Raw genomic sequence first — 23,954 nt, forward strand, 5'->3', positions numbered from 1 at the left:
GGTAAATAAGAGCATAGAAACATATAAAAAAAACCATATAGGTTTCCTACCAACTACAAGGATGTAACTTTTTGGAGATCAGCAATTTTGTTCACTTGACTCAGCAAAAGTGATATCAAAATACATTGTGCTTTAAAATAAAAAAAAACACTAAAATATAAAAACTTAAATATTTTTAAAATCAGAGTGCTAATAGCAATTGATTTATCACAGCTGTTTCAGCAGAATCTGTTAATGAAGCATTGAGAATTTGAGGTCCACATAGCAAGAGTCACATTTTGCACTGCATACAGACAGGCTGCCAAACTTATATGATTGTGCCACCGGGAGCCTCATAGAAGAATTCAACCCAAATGTGCCCCACTGACAAGATCTACTGAGGTCATGAAGTAAGGTGAATACTAACATAAAAAAGGGTTGTCAGAGGCCAAGAGCAGAGAGCCATTTCTACTGACCAACACCACATAAGAACGGCCATACTGGGTCAGACAAGTGGTCTATCTAGTCCAGTATTCTGTCCTCTGACAGTGGCCAATGCCAGGTGCTTCACAGGAAGTGAACTGAACAGGGCAATTTATCGAGTGATCCATCCTCTGTCGTCCAGTCTCAGCTTAGGGCAGTCAGAGGTTTAGGGACACCCAGAGTATGGGGTTGCCTCCCTGACCATCTTGACTAATAGCCATTGATGAGGAACTTATCTAGTTCTTTTTTTAACCTAGTTATACTTTTGGTCATCACAGCATCCCCTGGCAAGGAGTTCCACAGTTTGACTTTCAATGTGTGAGGTACTTCCTTAGGTATTTTAAACCGGCTGCCTATCAATTTCATTGTGCTCCCTGGTTCGTGTGTTATGTGAAGGGGAAAATAACACTTCCCTGTTCACTTTCTCCACACCATTCACGATTTCATAGACCTCGATCATATTGCCCCTTAGTCTCTTTTCCAAGCTGAACAGTCCCCGTTTTTTTAATCTCTCCTTTTATAGAAGCTGTTCCATAGCCCTAAATCACTGTTGTTGCCGTTCTCTGTGCTTTTCCCAATTCTAATATACCTGTTTTGAAATGGAGCACCCACAACTGCACACAGTATACAAGGTGTGGGTTTACCATGGATGATAGTGTGGCATTTGGATATTTTCTTATTACCGATCCCTTTTCTAACGGTTCCTAACATTCTGTTAGCTTTTCACTGCTGCTGCACATTGAGCAGATGTTTTCAGAGAGCTATTCATGATGAGTCCATTATCTCTCTCTAGAGTGGTAATAGCTAATTTACACCCAATCATTTTGTATGTATAGTTGGGATTATGTTTTCCAATGTGCATTACTTTGCATTTATCAATTAATTTCATCTGCCATTTTGCTGCCCAGTCAACCAGTTTTGTGAGATCTCTTAGTAACGCTGCATAGTCAGCTTTGGACATAACTATCTGGACTAATTTTGTGTTGTTTGCAAATTCTGCCACGTCACTGTTTACCTTTTTCCAGATCATTTATGAGTATGTTGTACAGCACTAGTCCCAGTACAGATCCTTGGGGGACTCCATTATTTACCTCTCGACTGTGAAAACTGACCATTTATTTCTACCCTTTGCTTCCTATCTTATCCCATGGCTCCAGCTGAACACACATTTGTTATCCAGTCATCTACATTAAGTGCTCAACTTCTAATGTTCATGGGTGTATTAAAGTGGAAATGATTAGTGTTTTTGTGACATTTTCCCTCCTCCGCCAAACCTTCCCTTCTAGTACACTTCTGTGTTCAGGTCAGGCCATCATAAAGTGACTGGGAAGAAAAAGCCAAAGGGCCCAATCCCTCCATGGTGTAACACCCTGAAGTGCAAAAGAATTACACCAAAGAGAAATCTGGCCCACTGTTTAGCATGCAAGCTTTATGCAAACCATGGAAGACAGCAAGGGGACTGGAATCTCCCTAGAAGAAATTCAACCTAGCCATAGACCTCAGCCACATGAGGGATGTATGTGTGTTTGAAAGGCAACAGGACCAAAGTTAGCCTAAGATTTCTAACTCCTGCTAGGGAATTTGGGAGATTGGCCCATTGAGATTTGCTTAGGTGCACTTTCATTTTGAGATTCAAAGTGAAGCAGAAAACTAGGAAGAATAATAGTGATACTATGCCTCTTTCTAGCACCTTTAGTCAAAGGAACTCAGAGCACTTTGTACACCTTAAATTAATCCTCACAACAGCCCTGTAAGGTATGCCAGTATTATAGAAGTTACACGGGTAAAGAAATGTAAGCGGATGTTTGCTAGAAATGATCCAATATTGCCATGAAGTACTGATTTCCAGGGCTGAGATCTCAAGTACTTGCCTCAACACCCACCTCAACATCCTACATGGTCAGAGGCACATACACACGCTAAGAAGTGTTTTGTAATGAAGAATGGGAATGCTGAATCACCCCCAAGGGAACCATGGGTTCTGTTGTTATTAAGAGGCAGTTTTGTACTAATCATATGAGAAGAGACATGTCTGTCTTTGAACGAAACTCACTCAGATGAATATTCTAGGTTTATGGAATCTTCCCAGAAAGTCTTAATTTGTAGCTGCTAATTAAGGGAGGTTGTAATCTTGAGGTCCATCACAAGACTATGAGTACCTCTCCTGCCTTTTTCAGGATCTCACATCTGCAAAGGAATGGGAAAGGAATACCTCCTCTGAGACAGAACTGGTGCCCCCACTAGACAAAAGTCTTTGGAAGCAGAGCCCAAACGCCTGCCAGACCATAGGTTTGATAACAAGAGAGAGGGCAAGAATTCCTGAAAGTACAACTGTTCACCCTCCTTGCCTTTTATAATGCAGCCGATAGCTTGGGGCCTTCTCTTCCATTATTTCTCCTGCTGTTCATTAAATGAGGGCTGGATTCCCATTTAGCTCAGAGATAGACATTCGCTTCTAGTAAGTCAGTAATGCTGGGGATGAGGAGTCTACCCATCCTTTCAGTTCAGCTGAAGGCATCACACATACAAACCGTTCAGCAAGAGAGATACACATGCCCTATGATATTTCGCCAGGCTTCACCAGCCAGACTGCCTTGAGCTAGAACCCTTCAGGCCAGCTCCCAAACTCGATGGGCACTTGGATCTCTGCTTCTCTTCACTTGCTCATACTTGCTGCTGCAACTGATTCAAGGACACTTTGAGCTTTCGCTAATGAAATAAAGCCTAAATTTGATGTCTATCCACAGCCAGGCAGAAACAGGCTCTGAATTAGGGTTGGGAAAGGCAACGGTGTTAATTGTGTATCAATTAGCTGGTGGCTTGACAAAATAAGAGATCATATTTCCCTTTTCAGGGCTAGTAAAGAGTGAACCGTTTCTGATGCTTGGAAGCTGCAGCACAAATGATTTAGAGATAGATTTTCCTTCTCTTAAAAATACTTCTTGTTTGGAGAACAGGCCTAGATCTTTGCTCAGTGGCTGAAACTTGAGAACAGTTTCTGCTCCCCCGACTGGTGTCGCTCTCACTGTTTAACTTTAGTGAGAAGCAGATAGATCTGCAGGGCTGTTCCTAGGGAGGTGCAGGGACCGGAGCGGAAGTGACATCACGCTGGGAGCGGGAAGGGGAGGCTGTGCCTTCCCAAACAGCCAAGCGTGGCTCTCCCTTGGGTGGAGAGCTCTCCCTCCCCCAGCCAGCGGTTCACCCGCCGCCCATGCGGCGCTGGCCAATCACACCTGCTCACCGGGCCCCCCAAAGTGCGGGGCCGGGAGCGGTTGCCCTGATTCGCTGCCCCCTAGGGATGGCTCTGCAGGTCTGAAGTCTTAGCTGGAGAGCAAACATTAATCTGATCACGTTTCAGTTGATGATTTTTTTTTTTTTTTTAAAAACCCTCATCCATACTCAAATACAAGATGATTTAAGGCTTTGTTAATTCAGAATTGCTTTCTGAAGAGAGATGAGAAAAGTCTGGCTGAAAATGGCAGATGCTTCACAGCTCCTTCTGCCTAAGGGAAACAGGAAAAATAAAAGACCACACAAGAGTCTCATAATAATACTTAGCACTTAGCTAGAGATCTTCATCTCTAAGGTACATCTCAACTATTATTTAATCCTCACAACGCCCCTGTGAGGTGGTTAGTAAGTATTATTATATCCCTATTTTACAAATAGGGAAACTGAGGCAGAGTGGCTAAGTGACTTGCCGAAAGCCACAGAAAGAGTACGTCAGAGCTGGGATCAGAAGGCAGAAATTCCTGGCTCTCAGATTCTCTCTCCCCAACTCCCTCTTCCCCCAGTGCAAGTTTTAATAGAGACCTGAATCCAACAGAGAAGGGGGCTAGCAGTGCCACATGCTTCCGATAAATAGCAGGATTCCCAGCATTACACACACTCGGAAAAAGTAACATTAAATAATTGAGCCTCTTGGAATTAAAGCCAAGATTACTGCACATGTTGTGAAGAAGCCAATGTACAATACAAACCTAGCTTAATAAATAAAGAAAAGACATGCAGCTGCTATCGCCACTGTGTGACAGAGTCCTCAGCTCAGATCCCAATGGGTGCACCCACTACATCACTCCTGCGACTCTACTGCCACGCCAACATGTGCATGTCTGATAGTGCGGCCGTGGAGTTTATAGCCATCCTGAGTCACTAGTGCCACTGTGCCGGGCTGCATTCCCTCTGCTGGCACATGGCAGACTATTTCATGGTCGTATGGATCATATTTGCCACCGACGGGGCTCATCTTCTGAAGGCCATGCTTGGCAAATACACTTTGCAACTTGGCCTCTATGAGGGACAGGCCTTCACAGATCTTCTTGAGGGTTGGTTTTGGGTCACTAGGCTCTGCTTCTCTTGCAGCGCTCTCAGTAGTCTTCTCCAAGATATCAGCTACCTCCACCAGGTCCTTGCAGAAACTCTGGATCCCTGCAGCCACACACACAAACAGGCAGGACGTTAAGCAATGTAAGTTCAGTGGTAGATAGTGCAAGGCTACAGCATCAGCCCTAGGCATGTTGCCATGCCACACTGGAAGGGACTGATCCTAAGAGATGACTGCCTTCAGCTCCCACTTCAATGGTAACTGAGAGCATTCAGCATCTCCTGCGACTGAGACCTCAGTATTGTACAGACAGTACTTAAGAGTGCACTACAGGCTCCCAGAGACCATAGTAATGGGTGAGGTATATACCTAGGTAGATCAATAGCTATGCAATATACACAGGTTCCATAAAGCAGAGTTATTACACAGAGTCTCAATACTTTGGTTCATGAAGCTCCTGTAACCTGGGACACTACAGCAAGACTTCAGGTGAGCCCTAGTAACATAGGCATGGTCTAGAATCCAAAGCTTGTTGCCATTTAGAACACTTGGCGCAGTTTGTATACATTTTGGGCAGCTGTATATTTCTGGTTGCAGAGAATCGGATGTGAAGATTGACAGAAACCTTCCCCCTCTCAGGTGGTAGGGACATGTTCACTGAGTAACATAACAAAAAGGGATCTGAGGTAGATGGGAGAGGAAAGGGGAAGACATGAGCAACAATTAAATGCTGCATACTCCTTCATAGGGAGTGTGAGAGCTGTGTAGAGAACCAATATGGAGGAGGAGGAGGAGAAAGAAGAGAGTTACAAAGAAGCATCCATAGCAGATTAGATATTGGTCTATGTAGTCTTGCATCTGGGCTTATTCCAATTCCAACAATGTAGATGGACCCTGAATGTAATAGCTATTTTCGAGCAGACCAGGCAGGCACAAAGCAAAGGAAATATAGGCACTCTAACCCAGGATAAGCTCCAGCAGCCTTCAAATAAGCGTTAACTAATGAGAAAAAAGGAAACTCCTAGGACTGATATGGGGTACAGAGCTTTCTACCCTTCAGTTTCAGGTCTGAATCGAAGTCATACCAGTAGTATGCTAGAGTGCTACCATCTGATGATTGCTTGGCAGCCTAAGTGATATGAGATGATGGACTCAGGCCAGTTCCAAGCTGACAGGTGCCCACACCACATAAAACCACAACTAGCATTTCTGATGAGAGGTGCCCAGGACTGGATTCTCCATGGGGACTGAACTATCCTCCCACCCCTAGAGGTGGTCCCTTCACAGAAGGATTAAAATACATTGACAGGACAGAGTGTGGAATGCTTGTTCTGCTGTTTATCACAGAGTAGGTGCAACATGAGAATCAAGGATATCAGTTTCCAGGACTATCAATCCAGCCCATTTCACCAACACTAAGTTTACTACATATATTTTAAGAAGAATACATTAATTGACAAAGTGATGGCCTCTATCCCAGCATGCACTACATCCATTAATTTCATAACGGAGGTGAAGGAAAGAACAGGATCTCAGTACTAGAAAGGAGATCTCAGCTTGATGACATTGCATAGAGCATGGAATAAACTCAAAGTGACAATTCTCAGCTGGTGTAAATCTTCAACGAAGTCAAGGAAGCTACGCTGATTTACACCAGCTCAGCAGCTGAACATAAGTGTTTTACAAGCACATTCCCAAAATCCACAGGGTGGTATGATTTATTAGTATAGACCATTGTTACAAAGCAGACCTTGGAAAAAAAAGAAACAAGCCATAGGGCTGGCTATCACCAAAATAAGCCCACAGGATTTGGCTAAACATGCAGACACAACAGTTGGCAAGTCCAGCCACCAGTCACTTCAGGCCAAACACCACAACAGGCTTTAAAAAGAACAAGGGCAGAAGGACAGGGTGGGGAAGCAGCTTATCTGTACTTTCTGTTCTGGATCCCAACTGTGCTTAGCCAAGCAAGTCACGCTGCAGCAAACAGCTCCTGCACAGTGCCAGCAGCACTTCGCTTACCAAACAGCTTGGCATCTTCCACAAACTTCTGTGTTCTCCTCCGGACATTTTCCGAATCTGCCAACGCTTTCCGGTATCGCTCCTGCACACACAGCAACAGGCACAGGCATTAGACATGGGGAGTGACCCATCACAGGGCCACACCAATTGCTGTAGAACAGTGGGTCTCAAACTTTTTGTACTGGTGACCCCTTTCACACAGCAGGCCTCTGAGTGCGACCCCCCCTTAATAAATTAAACACACTTTTTAATATATTTAACACTATTATAAATGCTGGAGGCAAAGCGGGGTTTGGGGTAAAGGTTGACAGCTTGCAACCCCCCATGTAATAACCTTGTGACCCTGAGGGGTCCCGACCCCCAGTTTGAGAACCCCTGTTGTAGAACCTTGCATCTCCCTACACAGACAGTCTATTTAAAGAGATACTCCCTCTGCAAGTTACTGGCTCATGCTGGCCCCGCCACCCCAGTTAGGAAGAACACACATGCCCAAAGGCCTCTCCCATTGCTTGAGGCAGCAAAACTAGGAGCAGATTAACAGTACCCAAGTCACTGGTCAGGAGGATTTTGGGCACAGCTGAGCAGACCACTCTACACTGTCAGGTCAGTCTGCTGGTTTTGGACCATTCAAGGTGCAGCTTTTAATGGATTCTTTCCCATAGCAGCTGACTGGGAGATCTTTGCAATGAATTTGCAATCAGCTGATGCTTTGCTAGTGCAGAAGATAGCTGCTGTCAGGGTGATAATTTCTAGAAAGGTCCCGCATCTTTCTCTCTTCTTTAGCCTTTCCTACTCAAGGGAATAGCTACAAAAAAAAGAATCTCACCAGTACAGCTGAAACAGTGTTATCAGAGGTGGCACCCCTAGGGAAGATTAGCTCTTTTTAGTGCTCTGTGAAATAACCCTGTTTGGAACAAATCTAATCACGGTGCTCAAAATAGTTGTGAGGTTGGTGGCTCCTCAATAGAGGGCTGCCAACATTGCTCACACCACAGTAGCTGAACCAGTGTTAGCCAGGGTGGCACGTGTGTAAAAATTCTCTAGTGTAGACAGCCATAGAAAGCTAACAGATGCTCTCCCCAACTGGACAGTGGTGGCACTGTGACAATGTAGAATTGGTGACCCACCCCTCTCGCTCACTCTCTTTCACACACACCTGTGTGTTTGGGTGAGGAGTAACATTTCTCAGAAACTGCCTCAGCAGGAGTGGAATCTTTTGCAATATTTAAAGTTCTATTTTCACTTGCCACATTGGTACATTTGCCACTCTCATTTTCTTCTTATCCCAATGCAATTTGCATTGGGAAGATGTAGAGACAATAAAATGCATTTGTTTGTAGCACCCTTCGTAAAGTGATGATGCGCAGGCTGATCTCAAGAGAGGGCTCTCAACTCTGCTGTTTGCCTGCCCTGTTAGTCTGTCAGACCAGAGTCATCTTGGGGAAGAAGTTCATATAGTTAATACATTAGTGGTGTACTAATTTACGATTTGCTCAGGAAATTATAGCTTGGTGGTTAAACCCATTTTATAAATGTAAACAACATAAAATCATAAAGGGGGTTCAGAGCATCAGCCAGTAATGGGGGCTATGAATTTACCTTAATTGTGAGATCAGCTGTAAAGAGTGAGTGAAAGCTCATAAAATGGCACAATCTAGAATAATATAAGTTGATGGGAAAAGATGCAAAAGGGAGACAAAGGCTGAATTAATCCAAACAAAAAGACCTACTGATGTAACTCAAGGACTGGGTTTCAATCAAGCCTGATAAACAAGAGAAGTTCTGAACTGGAAATCAATTAACCAAAATCCAGGTGCTGGAAATTAAGCCTACTTGGTGAACGTAAGAGGTTGGGCTATTTTGCCCATGACTCCCTTTTGAGATCCTTAAAAGAAAAGACTTTTGGAGGAAAACAATATCAAGAAGCAGCAGCTATTTGCCAACAACTGCTTAAGCGAGCTTTATGATCATGGCTGCCAGCCCCGCAGTCTCCTGGGATCTCACAATCTACTGTAACATCACTGGGCCATCCTGATCCTGTGAGATGCCCTGACCAGACTGGGCCAGAGAGAGGGACCCAGATGACATCACCATCTCCACCTCCTCTACCTAAATCCCAACCACCACCTGGGATGTGACACTGTTGCATACCTCCAGACCCACCCCACGTGTCCTTTTCAACATTCATTTTATTTCTTCTCTTTCCCACCCCTCTCCTTTTTCCTTCTAATAAGAGTCTGGCTTAGCTGGCCAAGACTGTGTATTTTGCAACACCACTGTAAACCAGAGAGGCAGATAAAAGCAATGACCTAAGCAGCCCGATGCTGGTAAAGGTTTGCCAGATCTCAGAGTGGCTAATAAGACAGTGTACGATGTCTTAGTTTCTCCAATAGGTGGGTTGCAAGTGAAAGTCAATACCAGAAATGGAAGTTGCATTTTCTATCTTTGCTGTTCTTGTTTCTCTTTTGTGTGTATCTTATTTTGTCTTCTTGAAAATGGGACTGGACTTTAACAATAACAGCAGCAGCTCCAGCACATTTCAATTAACTTTCTCCCTTTTCCCTAAAAAAGAACAGTTATTAGGATCTTTAATACCATCTAAGAGACTGTCAGGGAATTTTCCCCACTAAAGACTCTATGGCAAAAGGGAAAGGGAACAAGGCAAGTTGTTACAATGAAAGCCTCACAGAATACTATACCTGTTTCCCTTTCTTTTCTCTATCTTTAACAAAAAAATAAAAAATTAATCCTGTGTTTGCCACAAACCGAAGCAGGCTGAGATTTGTTTAACACTGGATTACGACAGGGTGACATTAACATCTTTGACCCCATTAATTCCATTGAAATTAGTACAATGGGGGAAGGGTTACAGAACGGAAGCAACTCATTGCTTTGGGATGGAAGTATGAGGGCATTCCAATTAAGATGATGCAGCACAAATGAAACAGCCATCTCTTTCAACTGCGGAGAGTCACAGGGAGAGGACAGGGAGGAGGCCACGTCTAGAAATGCAGACGGAGTGGGTGAGCTAGGAAGTGATTACAAGTTCACAGAGATGGGATGAGTGATTCTGTTCTAAAAATGATGAGCGTGATTAACTGGTAAGATGAAGGAACTGAAAGGGATGAAAGCGAGGAGGGTAGAGGCATCGACTTTGGGATTTCCCCAGGGGTGCCGGACCCCAGCTCCGCCCCTTCCCCCAAACCTCCACCCTGGCCTGCCTCTTCCTGCCTTTCCCCTACCTCCGCTCCTCCCCCCTAGTGCCTCCTGCAAGTCGCTGAACAGCTGATCGTGAGGGGTAGGAGGCACTGGAGGGGAGCTGATCCATTGGGCTGCTGAGCACACTCTATTTTTTTCCCTGTGAGTGCTCCAGCCCCGGAGCATGCACGGAGTTGGCGCCTATGGTAGAGGGAATGAAACACTGCTCTGCTACCTAAAGCAAGAGTAACGTGGCCACAACACCTTGTACTTACAGTTTACAGAGCAGGATTTCAGAACAGATGCTGATTTCCAAATGCATAGAAAACTATCTCCTCAACTGAGGAAAGCAACTAAATACATTCCACACATCAGGCCTGCCTGAGATGGATCATTTTGCACATTTATCTGAGTTGTATAAGCCCTTCTAAGACCTAGTGATCCTTGAATGCCATGAGGCCAGGCTAATCAGGATCATCATCATTTGAATTCTCACAAGACAGAGGCAAAATTACTGCAGGTCTAAATAGGCAACACTCAAAAGATTTGAACAGGGACTCTCTACTAAACACAGTATTTGCTAGCCAGGATCACACTACTCGGTTCATCCAGTCTAGTCTCCTACTTCCAGCAGTAATCAACAGCTGATGTTTTGGAGGAGGACATAAACAGGGCATTGCCTCCTCATGTTATGCAAGGGTAGCTGGTTGCCACCCTGCAGCCCAAAGATGGCTGCCTTTCCGTGGTGAAGTTGGTGAAAAGCTTTGAGATAAATGATGTCATCTATAATGTATGCAGGCAGGTGGCTTAACAGTGAAACGAATGAGCTCTCCCACTTGGAAGGGACTGAACCCTGAGGACGTGGAGATACCTTGGCTAAGATGCGGCTAGTGGTAGACTCACAGTTAAATCACGGACTTGTTCTTCCAGTTTGCTGGCTTTGAGCTCCAGAGTTCGCTCAGAAAGGGGATGCCTCGGCTCATCGCGGGGATCCTCTGGTCCACACTCATCTCCCGTACTCCTCTGCTGGGCTGCAGTGCTGAAGACACACAAGCAATCTCTGAAATACAAGCCAAGGGCAAAGAAGAAAGAGAAACATGATCCAGAGCTCAGAAGGGAAGATGTTGCTTTTTGCCCATCATCAGTGTTAAAAAGCACATTCTCTTTGGAGACACCTAGGTAGGATATTAACTCGTGTAAAATAAGCAGATATGAAAGGCAGATACGCTTTGGTGCTTAGATAATACAGTGACCGATGCCACCCAGACATGTCTATATGACAAAACAGGGGAGGTGTCCACACTACAAAGCTACTTTTGGTAGCAAACCTCTGCTGTTTCTGCCAACAAAATAAAACCACCTCAATGACAGGCATAAAGCTTTTTGTGGAAAAGTTAAAGTGACACAGCATCAGCGTAGACACTGCTGTTTGTTTTGTCGACACAACAGGCTTGCACCAGTATCCCACAATGCCTGCCCGCTCTGCTCACTGTTTTGATCTCTGCTGCTCTGCAGGCATGTGCTTCTCCCCTCTTCTCCATGCACTTCCTATCCGTGGCCCTACGAAGTCGCGGGACCTCCTGGTCAACCTCCTCTTCGCCCTGGCAAAAATGGCCATCTACGTGACCAGGGAGAGGCGGTTGGCCAATGGAGACTCCTGCGACTGTGGGGCTTGTTTCCGATCCTTAGTCCGTTCACGTCTCCGGGCGGAGTTCCTCTGGGCGGCGTCCGCTGGCTCCCTTGACGCCTTCGAGGAGCAGTGGGCGCTGTCCGGGGTTCTCTGCTCGGTGTCCCCGTCAGGCTCCCTCCTTATGACCCTCTGACCGCACTCCTGTCCCTGTTCTTTTATTAGTTGTCCCCCGCAATTAGTGGGTTTCTGAGGCTCTGTGGCACCTCCCCTTAGGCTGGGGGGGTTCCGTTAGCATGGGGCGGGCTTCGCCCGCCCCATTTCCTGGAAACCCAATAGATACAAGGCCTTGATCCACTAAAAATCTTCAGCACATGCTTAACTTTAAGCACCGCTTAAGTGATTTGCTGAATGGAGGCCTTCAATTGTTCTTAAGCACTTTTTAAAAACTGAACTTGTGTTGATTTTTAAAGTAGCTTGTAGGCCAGCCAGGATGTAGGAAGGCCCAGAGACGCAAGTGGACTTTGCAGGAATAACTGTTTATAGTCTATATCACCATAAATCTTCTAAGATTGGGGCATTTCTCACTGGAGAAGCATTTGGATGTGTTAAATATTGTTCAAAGCTCTTGCAGTATCTGACAGCTGCCTGCTGCTCTGTTTGGAGAACAAAGAGCAAATCATTAACGTGGAATGCTCCTGTTCTGCCCTGCACTAGGAACACAGCAGCGGGGAGCGGGATGGGGGAAAAGACACTACTGTGCCGCTTTGACATTCCTCAGCACGGAGAGCTCACAGAGCTGCTCAGGATGCGGCTCCCAGCAGCTGAGGAGGCAGTGGGAGCACTTGGAGGGAATCACAGAACCATAGGCAGGCAGGCAGAGCGGGCTGGCTGGGGAGAGGATAGGTCCATCATGGAAGATAGGTCCATCAATGGCTATTAACCAGGATGGGCAGGGATGGTGTCTCTAGCCTCTGTTTGCCAGAAGCTGGGAATGGGCGACAGGGGATGGGTCACTTGATGATGACCTGTTGTGTTCATTCCCTCTAGGGCACCTGGCATTGGCCACTGTCGGAAGACAGGATACTGGGCTAGATGGACCTTTGGTCTGACCCAGCAGGGCCACTCTTATGAGAGACTTCTGTGCTGAGAAGAACCAAGGGCTGGGGGAGGAGGCGAAAGGTGTCCCCTGGGGTGTGTGAGCTCTGCCTCAAGATAAGTCAGTCAGCCTGCTGTCTCCACCATCCCAGATACACCATTCTCCTCTCCCTCCCCCCACACACTTCAATTAAGCAGCTGACAATCTATTAGGAACTGGAAGCCCCTGGAAGAATGGGATTGAAAAACCTGCATCATGGGATGCTATACCTGCCCCATCATGAGGCATTGTAAATCCTTCCCAAAGCACCCTGCAGTCAGTTGCAGAGTGGGATAGCTACCACAATGTTGCACTGCTCTCTGTGTCGATGCAAGAGCTGTTAGTGTGGATGCACTCTGCCGACAAAAGGAGCTACTGTGGACATGCAACAGCGGTTTTAATTAGGGCTGTCAATTAATTGCAGTTAACTCATACGATTCACTAAAATTAATTGCAATTTAAAAAATTAATTATGATTAATCGCACTTTTAATAGCACTATTAAACAATAGAATACTAATTAACATTTATTAAATATTTTTGGCTGTTTGTCTACATTTTCAAATATATTGATTTCAATTACAACACAGAACACAGTGTACAGTGCTCACTTTATATTATTTTTTTACAAATATTTGCACTGTAAAAATGATAAAAAGAAATAGTATTTTTCAATTCACCTCATACAAATACTGTATTGCAGTGGTTCTCAACCATGGGGGTGGGAGGGGTGCGCAAACAGGTTTCAGGGGGCCCACCAAACAGGGCCAGCATTAGACTCACTAGGGCCCTGAGTAGAAAGGTGAAGCTGCACCGCATGGAGCTGAAGCCCAGGGCCCCTGAGTCCCGCTACCCAGGTCTGAAGCCAAAGCCTGAGCAATGTAGCTTTGAGAGGGACCCTGTGGCATGGGGCCTCTGGCAATTGCCCTGCTTGCTACCTCATGACACCAGTCCTGGCTTTTATATGCAGAAAAACAGTTATTGTGGCACAGGTGGGCAGTGGAGTTTTTACAGCATGTTGGGGTGGGAGGGAGCTCAGAAAGAAAAAGGTTGAGAACCCCTGCTGTACTGCACTCTCTTTATCATGAAAGTGCCACTTACAAATATAGATTTTTTTCTGTTACATAACTGCACTCAAAAACAAAACATTGTAAAACCTTAGAGCATACAAGTCCACTCAGTCCTACTTCTTGTTCAGCCAATAGCTAAGACAAACAAATTTCTTTATGTTTACGGGAGCTAATGTTGCCCACTTCTTATTTACAAAGTCAAAATAAAGTGAGAACAGGCATTTGCATGAGGCTTTTGTAGGTGGCATTGCAAGGTATTTACATGCCAGATATGCTAAACATTCGTATGTCCCTTCATGCTTTGGCCACCATTTTTTTTTAATCGTGTGACAGCCCTAGTTTTAATTAAAGCAGCATAATTTTTGCCGACAAAACTTTGTAGTGTAGACAAGGCCTAAGTTATTTGGAATATGTAAACAGAGTTCAAGTGCAGAGAGCTGCATCTGCTCTGTGGGGAAAAAAAGCAGATATAGCCCAGGCGGACAATAAACCTTATAACCATACAACTTGGCATGTTAGTATCTAGTTCAGAATCCTTTCCCTCTGTAACAAATGTTTGAGAGGAAGGTGACATCCCCCCCTTACCAAACCTAGCTAAGGGGTCGGAGAACAGACACGCACATTCCTGCTGAAAAGATCATACACCAAGTGTGGGGATCTTGTTCGCGGGCACAGAAATTCCCCAGCGTGTGAAACCTCTACACAGGCAGTTCAGAATGGAACTAATAACAGGCATGTCAAGATGTTCTGCAGGACAGAGTTTCTTACTGGCCTATTATTAGCTAGCTTCTCCTTCAGGCCTATCAGCACTTTCTGGGGCCTGGCCAGTCTTCCTCTTAGCTAGCTGGCCCACTTTACTTCTCAATGAGTCTGACTCTTCCCCCCCACCCCCAGATTTAAAAATTGTATTAAGATATTAAAAAAAAGTGAACGGTACAGAGTTTAGGCATAGAAGTTTCTGGTTATCAGGGAATAACATACAGATTATTGAGGGTGAAAAGTTTGGTTTCAGATCAGGTGGCATTAAGGAATACATAATCTGCAATATCCCCGACTGGAGGTAAAAGCTTGATGGGTCAAAGTACAGACATTGAGATATGAGGGTATGACGTCCACAAAGTGGCTATGTTCGGGTGTGGAGTATAATGAGTGGATATGATGATGAGGATACTACAGGGCAGAGAAGCTTGTTGTACATAGCAATAAATGGTAGATGGTTCCAGTGAACATGCTGTGTGTGCATCCTGCACATTAACATAGCTTCAGCACCTTCTGCAAGGACCCTCACAGCCCACAGTTAACAGCTCTATTAGTGGAGGAGCTGAAACTTGTCTCTGCAGAAAGCTGCCCCTCTAGATTAGTCACTGTCCAAGCTGGTTTTAGCCACGGTGGCAAAAGCAGGAATCCTGAAGGCAAATACAATGCAAGAGCAGATCTTGGAGCACTTGCTTCCAGGTTGCTTCACCTGCTGAAAAGTGTGTGCACCTAAAAAGCCTGGAGACTGAACTACTGTGATTCATGCTGCAACGGCCAGGTCACTCACCCGAGACAGAGCGAGACTCTAGAACAAGCTGGCTTCTACATTGGCAGCTGAAATTACACAACCACCAGAGTCAGGGAATTGGACTAAGCTGTCTAAACACTAAATACTACCCAGGTTCATAGGAATTTGTCCCAGCACAACTTCGTGACTCTCCAAAACTAGTTAAGCAAATAGAAAAAAAATAAATCAATCAGGATGAGACGTTTCCGTCAATACTTGAAAAACAGGCAGCAGGTTGCAAAGCCTGAAAAATAATTAAAACCTTTAGCACTTACATGAAACTTCAAAGCCTTTGGCTAACACTAACCACAATGCCACCCTGAGAGATGAGTCACTATTTAACTTTCCTAGTCTACAGCTGGGACACTGAGGCAGAGAAGCAATATCTTTCCAAAGGTCACAGAAAGAGTTCCTGTCAGAACCAGGACTGACACTCAGGAATTTGCTGGCTCCAAGTCCTGTGCTCACCCAAAGCCTGCCTATTATCCTCTCAAACTTCACACCAGATCTGGATTACATTCATAGTTTGGGGAAGTGTTCCTCCAAGAAGGCTCCATTCAGAAAGCATATTGGCATCTGCTGAACAAAAGAGTTTCTAAATTCTTGGGAGTGCCTGATGAGCTCTCCCGCAAATTTAAAAAAAAAAGGCTTGTTGACATGGTAACCAAAAGCTTTACACCAACCTATGACAATCAAGACTAACTATTAGTTAACAGCTAATAGTGTTACAATTCCCCACCCAGCAGGCCACCTCCTCCTCTCTTTTGTCTTTGAAAGGAGGTAGTCTGATGCCCCACAAGACCAACAACAGATATCTAGAAACTTCCTTATCCCTTCCAAACTACATCTGCATGTAAATATCTGCTAATTAGGTGCTTAGTGCACCATCCGCATGGCAAACTGTCCCTTTTAGTGTGCGGCAAGCCAGGGTGTGAATCTACAGCACACTAGTTTGCTGCACACTAACTTGCACAGTGAACCCTGCTACCAAGACGTGGCTTTCCTTGCATTAGGCAATCCTTACATAATAACCCAAGAATTATCTAGGGCCTGTCTACACTAAGCTGTTTTAAAAAAAAATTACCCATTATTGCAGCTCTATCTGTGGGAGTACCAGCACAGACAAGGAGCTGATGGCTGCTAGCATTTTAACTGCCACAGCATGGAGACCTGTTCTGAACAGAGAGATGTGATCTGGAGCACTTTTAAGGTGCCTATAGTGATGGTATCTAAGTGCCAGCCAAATCTATGTTGGTGATGGTTTCCTCATCAAATCTATTATTATTATTATATGGAGATATACTTATCTCATAGAACTGGAAGGGACCTTGAAAGGTCATTGAGATGAGTCCAGTTCCCTGCCTTCACAGCAGGACCAAGTACTGATTTTTGCCTGAGATCCCTAAATGGCCCCCTCAAGGACTGAACTCACAACCCTGGGTTTAGCAGGCCAAACCACTGAGCTATCCCTCTCCCCACAAATCTATTATAACGGCTGAAGACTAAGCAAGCTTTTGCACTATATACACTTCATGATGCAACATTAAAGAGATAGATTGAAGTTTGGTGTCTTATTTGCTTTATTAAATTTAACCACTATTGAACAGAGTATCAACAGTGGTTTAAAACTGAACCAAAAGCTGAGAACAAGTATGGCTTCTGTTCCTTATGTAAATCCATAAACAACCCTTGACAAACAATTCCTATTTCTTTCAAATTTACTCTAGCTAAATGAATGAATGTGTGCGCGTCTCTCTCTCATCACTATTGTTTAGATACATAAAGCTGATTTAACTCAGTGGTTCTCAAAGTTTTGTACTGGTGACCCCTTTCACATAGCAAGCCTCTGAGTGTGACTCCCCTAATAAATATATTAAAAAGTGTTTTTAATTTAACACCATTATAATTGCTGGAGGCAAAGTACGGTTTGGGGTGGAGGCTGACAGCTTGTGACCCCCCCAGGTAATAACCTTGTGACCCTGAGGAGGCCTGACCCCCAATTTGAGAACCCTTGGTTTAACTGGTGAATTCAGCTGCAGGGTGTATTTTAGTCCATATCTCCTGGGGTCCTGGACAGGGCGGTTTCAATACAGATTACTGGAATCAGAAAGTACAACTCATCAGTCAGATGGTTTTCTCATGCAAGCATCGTAAACTGCAACTTCAGTAACCTGAACTGTAAAGACAGAGGGAGGAGAGGAACCTTGAGTAGGGGCAGTGAGCTTATTTTATTGCTGTATTTGGCAGTGATACAACCACTGCTGGAATATTTGTCCAATGTTGGTGTCCACAATTCAAGAAGGATGTTGATAAATTGGAAAGGGTTTAGAGAAGAGCTATAAGAATGATTAAAGGATTAGAAAACCTGCCATATTGTAATTGAGCACCTTGAATCTATCTATTTTGTTTAACAAAGGGAAAGTGAAGCAGTGATGTGATTACAGTCTATAAGTATCTACACAGGGAACAAATATTTGATAACGGGCTCTTCAGTGTAGCAGAGAAAAGTAAAACATGATTCAATGTCTGGAAGTTGAAGAAAAACAAATTCAGACTGGAAATAAGGCATCAATTTTTAACAGTTCGGGTGGTAATTAACCACTGGAAAATTTACCACGGGTGCTGGTGGCTTCTCCATCACGGGCAATTTTTAAATCAAAATGGGATGTTTTTTCCTCAAAGATATGTTCCAGGAATTATTTTAGGGGAAGTTCTATGGTCTGTGTTATACAGGAGGTCAGACTAGATCAGTGGTTTTCAAGCTGCGAGTCGCAACCCAGTGCTGGGTTGCGGAATGTAAGGCATTGGGTTTATAGATTCATAGACTCTAGGACTGGAATGGACCTTGAGAGGTCATCGAGTCCAGTCTCCTGCTCTCATGGTAGGACCAAATACTGTCTAGACCATTCCTGATAGACATTTATCTAACCTACTCTTAAATATCTCCAGAGATGGAGATTCCACAACCTCCCTAGGCAATTTATTTCAGTGTTTAACCACCCTGACAGTTAGGAACTTTTTCCTAATGTCCAACCTAAACCTCCCTCGCTGCAGTTTAAGCCCATTGCTTCTTGTTCTATCCTTAGAGGCTAAGGTGAACAAGTTTTCTCCCTCCTCCTGATGACACCCTTTTAGATACCTGAAAAAGAAAATAGAAATGATTTTTGCCCCAGATCCCTAAGTGGCCCACTCAAAGACTGAACTCACAACCCTGGGTTTAGCAGGCCAATGCTCAAACCACTGAGCTATCCCTCCCCAGACGGGTTGCGGCAGCTCTGGTCAGCACCGCTGACCGTGCTGTTAAAAGTCCCATTGGTGGTGCTGCCTGGCTAAGGCAGGCTAGTCCCTACCAGTTCTGACACTGCAATGTGCCCCGAAAGCAGCCAGGGGCAGGCCTGACTCCTAGGTCGGGGGGGGGGGGTAGAGGGGGGCAGGGGCTCCGCACGCTGCCCCCACCCTGAGCACTCCCATTGGCCGGGAGCTGGGGGGTGGTGCCGCCCACGGGCCAGAGCCTTGTGGAACTGCTTGTGCACCTAGGAGCTGGACCTGCTGCTGGCCACTTCCGGGGTGCAATGCGGTCCGTGGTGCCAGGACAGGCAGGAAGCCTGCCTTAGCACTCCTGCTGCGCGCTGACTGGGAGCTGCCCGAGGTCAGCCCACATCCCCAACCCCAGCCATGAGCCTCCTCCAAACTCAGAGCCCCTTCCTGCACCCCAAACCCCTCAGCCCTGGCCCCACCCCAGAGCCTGCACCCCCAGCCCAGAGCCCTGACCCCCCTCCTACACCTCCACACTGTCCCAGCCCAGAGCCCCGTCCCACACCCTGAACCCCTCATTCCCAGCCCCACCCCGTAGCTCTCACCCTTGAACCCCAACCCTCTGCCCCAGTCCTGAGCCCCTACAATACCCCAAACCCCTCATCTCCAACTCCTTTGGTTCGCAGGCATCAACAATTTTTTTCAACTGGGTTGCCAGAAAAAAGTTTGAAAACCACTGGACTAGATCACAATGGTCCCTTCTGGCCTTGGAATCTGTGAATGAGATTCTGTTTCTGACTATCCCACTAAGAGAGAGATAAAAAGATAGGATGCAACTGTCTAGCCAGTCATGCCACAAAAAAGCAGTTCACTATCACAAGACAGAGAGAGGCGGAGACTTAAATAACTAGGGTGTGTTATTTTAGAATTAAAAGCTGCAAACAGCAAGCAGTTGATTAAAAGTTGCTCTTTTAAAAGAAGATATTAACAGGACACAATTTCCCAAAATTAAAAGAACTGGGGGTGGGGGGGGGGGGAATAGCTTAGATTTCAAAACAGATCAGTGCAAGTTTGGAAAATTTTAAGTTTTGTAAAGGAGAAAAAGTGTGTGTGGGTTGAGTGTATGAATTGTAATTATGACTTTTGACCCATACACTTTTCACATGTAATTTATATAACTTCAGTCACTGAAGTTAAACATGCAGCAGAGGAACCATTCAGCCAAAACAGCCTTGAAATGCAACTGGCAGCCCAATCACCTAGTTTTATAATCCACAGATCAAGACAAATTTTGCTTTAAAACCCTATATAGATATTTCCAGGTATTGCTGCTCATTCACTTCCCAGGAACGGAAGTTTAGTGAGCTGTTTACATGTGACTCATAGTGGGTGGGTGTGTGTACACACGCAAGAGCCAGAGAGGAATAAATGAGCTAGTGCTTCAGCCAGAGAAACCTGCCTACGTGAAGCAGAGAGCTGCCTGCATGGACTCCCTTCCCAGCTAGTGAAACCAAATCCAAGTCCCAAAACACACCCTTATGCTAAAGAAAGTCCCAACTCCCACATGCTGTTTGGATTAGCCTGCCTCATGCGGCAGAGGAGGAACAAGAGCTCTCTCACAGAGCGATGTTTAAAAGGGGTCTGCTCAGAACTGCCGTTTGCTCAGAACTGCCATATGGAATGGAACACAGGAAAAAGCTGCATAGTTTGCTTCTTCCCAAGAGATATGAGGTGCATACTATACTAAGGAAACAAACAAGTGTTTATCTGCAGCTAGTGTAATACAGTCCCACCTTCCAGATACAGTGTTAACCCCCATTTTCCTAGGAATACAGAGACAAGGTGGGTGTGGTAATATCTTTTATTGGACCAACTGCTTTGAAGATAAGCTCTGTGTAGCTCAAAAGCTTGTCTCTTTCACCAACCGAAGTTGATCCAATACCAACATAGTCACATCAACACTGCAAACAACTATGAATAGATAGTAATTATACCAGGAAGTTAGTAAATTCTGACATGACAGTGACAGCACTGGGGAAATCCCTGAAGGAATGAGCAGATTATTGAGCTGGGTGTGAAAGACTGAAACCAGCGCCAGAGACGGGCAGATCAATGGGGGTACAAAAGGATGTAGGGGACCACACCCAAATCTATCCATATAGTTTAAGCCAGTTATCCTTAAACCTCAGACTTTAAATGATGAGAAGGGTTGGTGTGTGATAAGATACATAGCACCATCTCTCCTTCTGCCATACAGGATGTCATACAACAGTCTGAAGTTCCCTGATTCACTTTCTGAACATCCAACCTGTCTCTCATATTATCTCTTCTTCCAATTCAAGCTTCTCTCCATGTCCCCTTTTTAGATGCGAGGAAGCCTGCTTCTCTAATGATAATCAGTTACACACCCCAGGCTCACATCTCAAAGACCCAAGACAGACCATCCAATTTGAATGTCACTTTCTGCAATGCCATCATCCATCTAACAGTCACTTTTTTAGCATAACACATGTCCAATTGGAGGATACATTTAACATTGTGCATCTAAGGACTGATTTCACACCGCTGATGGCGCTTGACTGTCTGTCATGAACTATCCCCAATGATACCATCTACAGATCAGAGGCCACACCTATTTCAAGCTGACAGCACATTTACAAGGATAATTACCCAGTACACAAGAGTGTGCATGAAGGGGATGATTTCTGGACATAACATGCTTTTACTTCAAAGCCCAAACCCAGCAGTTCCCAAAGCACATACGGGAACCCACCATTTTATTGTGCTTAAATTTTCTTCCAATTTCCCTTTAGAGTGATAAATCGAGAATAAACCTATGAGCCCTTTGTCTTTCCCCTTCTTTGCTGTCTGAATTTCAACCAAGGAACCAACTAGTAGACATCAGTAGTCCTTTAACACAAGGTCTGAAGTGGGACCCAAAGAATGGACACTCCAGGTTAAGCCTCTTTCTTCTTTGACCACCCAAAATACAAGTCAATTGCCCCAATCAGATACAGAGTACAACTGTTTTCAAATCTTGCTAGAAACTAAGCCCAAGAAACACTCCAAGAATATCAAACATTAGGTTATATATGTAATGGGCAAAGCAGCAACACTACACTAATTAACAAATTTAAAAGCCTTTTGCAAGGTTTTTATAGAAGCACAGAACTGTATTCATAACCCCACTTGTCTGCTTTTCTAACACTGAGATATTAGACAAAGTCAGTGGGAGGCGAAGGCAGAACTTGACCCACTGCATTTACCATACAACCACTTCCTTTTAGAGGCAAACTCAACTGTTCTCAGAAACAACCTGCTTTTCAAAATACATCTTGCTTCCACTTTCTGCTCTGAGTTATTTCTGATTATTGTTTGCAGTGTTACTGTAGCGATGCTGATGCCAGGATATTAGAGAAACAAGGAGGGTAAGGTAATATCTTTTATTGGACCAGCTTCTTTTGGTGAAAGAGAAAGAGGAGAAGCACTAGGCACCTGCCTGAAGAAGAGCTCTGTGTAAGCTTGAAAGCTTCCTCTTTCACCTGCAGAAGTTGGCCCAATAAAAGATATTACCTCTCCACTTTGTCTCTCTTATTTCTGATTAGTCATTGGAAAATCCATTTAATAGACATTCAGGTTCCATTAAGATAGCGATATCTATACCCGGGATGTTTCGCCAAAATTTTCCAAAGGTTCATTGCACCAGTGGGATCCCCTGCATAAGCAAGTTTCCTGTGGCCAAGACACACTTTTAAAACCATTTTTGTTAAACTTTCTGTAAGCTCATGTAGTTGGAAGAGTTTTTACAACAGGTTCAGCCATAGGGAGCCTGTCCACACTAGGCCCCCCATCAGTGCAACAGAAGCAATGGGAACTTGTGTGCCATTTTCCTAGAGTAGCCAAGACTGTGGGTTTTTTTATTACAGACAATGATTTGCTTTCTATATACACACTGCAACAATTCCATGCCTAGAGCTTTTTCAGCATATATCAACTTCCCCACTCCTATATCCCATTGTTATTATTTAGTTGTGTTATTGCAGTCTCTAGGCGACCCAGTCATGAACCAGCTGCAGCTACACTTATTTCTGGCCTCAAAAAGAAACAGGGGCCACCCACATTCTCACTGAAAGCCTTACAAATGACTGCAGCGAACACGCCTCAAACAATTTCTAGGGTGGGACCTTTCCTGAAATACACCGCGGGTCCAGGCGCACAGCCCCAGGTGAGCCACGGGAATAGCCGGGTCTGAAAACCAGGCCCAAGGCCCCTCAAGGTGGCCGCCCAACACGGAGGAGCTCGGACCAGGGGCCGCGTTTTAAGATTTTAGGCTGGCTGAGCTCCGACACCTCCCCCCTCGTCTGCCTGGGCAGGGCCCCAGACCCCGGTCTCGTCCCTCTCCCCGCCCGCCCTGTCTGCCTGGATAGGGCACCAGACCCCAGCCGGGCCGGGCTCCCCCTCCCCGCCCTGTCTGCCTGGGCAGGGCACCGGAGCAGCAGCCGGGCGGTACTTAGCAGGTGGCACACAGCTCACCCGAGGGTGCAGCCGCTCGGGCTCCTTTGTTAGCCGGCGGTGGATCAGCGCCCAAGCCCCCCATGCCCACCTCGCTGCACAGCGCGGACAGCCCGGGCACCACGGTGAGGGGCACAGAGAGAGCACGGGGGGGGCGGGGAGCGATCGGGGCCCCTGGGTGACGGGGATGAGTGGCCGGCTCCCCCCGCCTTACCTGCAGGGCCGCCGAGCGCCCAACGAGAGCAGCGGGCTGAGGTGATGCCGGGCCGCCCGCAGGGACCTGCCAGCCATGCTCCCGCCTCCCTCCCTCAGTCCGCTGGCGTGTGACTGAGCGCCGCCCGCCGGGCACTACGCCCGCCCTCGGCAGAACTACAGGCCCCGTCGGCCACCGCGCCGCGACGTCATGGACTACAACTCCCATCAGCCGCCGCGTCATCGGGCACGGGACTGCGTTACACCCTGCGGGCAGCACAGGGCGGTGGGGACTACAACTCCCATTAGCCACTGCACACGCGGCGGCGCTCCCAGTCCCGGCAGGCACCGCGCGGGGCTGCCCTTTCAGCCAGTGTCTGGGCGCCTCTCGCTGGAGCGTGGCGCTGGCAGGAGGATCGTCCCTGCTCCCACCCCCGGGTCCTAGTGCCCCCACTGCTACAGTGTTACACTCTGCCGCCGGTAGCGGTGCCTGGCATCTAGACGCTAGAGGGCCCTGGAGCTGCCCTGCCCCGGCTCTGCCGCAGGGTGTGAGAGGCAGCCTGGCCCAATCTGCCGCCTCCGCGACACAGCGGTAGCCAGCCTGGCACAGTC

The 23,954-nt window shown here is 46.0% G+C and overlaps 1 protein-coding gene across 3 annotated transcripts; it reads right to left on the minus strand.

Moving 5' to 3' along the window:
* Window positions 1-646: 646 nt before the first annotated feature.
* Window positions 647-23,478, minus strand: GRPEL2 (GrpE like 2, mitochondrial). 3 transcript variants are annotated; one of them, XM_045026837.1, is made up of 4 exons: window positions 23,365-23,478; window positions 10,910-11,066; window positions 6,809-6,890; window positions 647-4,890 (listed from the first exon to the last, which is right to left on the minus strand). In XM_045026837.1, the coding sequence occupies exons 1-4, from the start codon at window positions 23,439-23,441 to the stop codon at window positions 4,535-4,537; spliced, it is 672 nt and encodes a 223-aa protein (XP_044882772.1). In that variant the 5' UTR covers window positions 23,442-23,478; the 3' UTR covers window positions 647-4,534. The 3 variants fall into 3 exon arrangements, with proteins under 3 accessions (XP_044882772.1, XP_044882774.1, XP_044882775.1); XM_045026839.1 differs by having other exon boundaries at window positions 10,910-11,045; window positions 23,365-23,451; XM_045026840.1 differs by lacking the exon at window positions 23,365-23,478 and adding an exon at window positions 11,497-11,532.
* Between the last annotated feature and the right edge of the window lie 476 nt (window positions 23,479-23,954).

The sequence above is a fragment of the Mauremys mutica genome, chromosome 8 (genome assembly GCF_020497125.1).
Source record: "Mauremys mutica isolate MM-2020 ecotype Southern chromosome 8, ASM2049712v1, whole genome shotgun sequence".
Lineage (NCBI taxonomy): Eukaryota > Metazoa > Chordata > Testudines > Geoemydidae > Mauremys > Mauremys mutica.

Bases quoted from the DNA above. Each gene is read 5' to 3' on its own strand.
- GRPEL2 (XM_045026837.1), bottom strand. From the start codon at position 23,441: ATGGCTGGCAGGTCCCTGCGGGCGGCCCGGCATCACCTCAGCCCGCTG. The intron at 6,891-10,909 runs GTGAGTCTACCA...CTGTGTGTGCAG, and splicing joins AACAAGTCCGTGATTTAACT to GAGCGATACCGGAAAGCGTT. The intron at 4,891-6,808 runs GTAAGCGAAGTG...GTGTGGCTGCAG, and splicing joins GGAAGATGCCAAGCTGTTTG to GGATCCAGAGTTTCTGCAAG.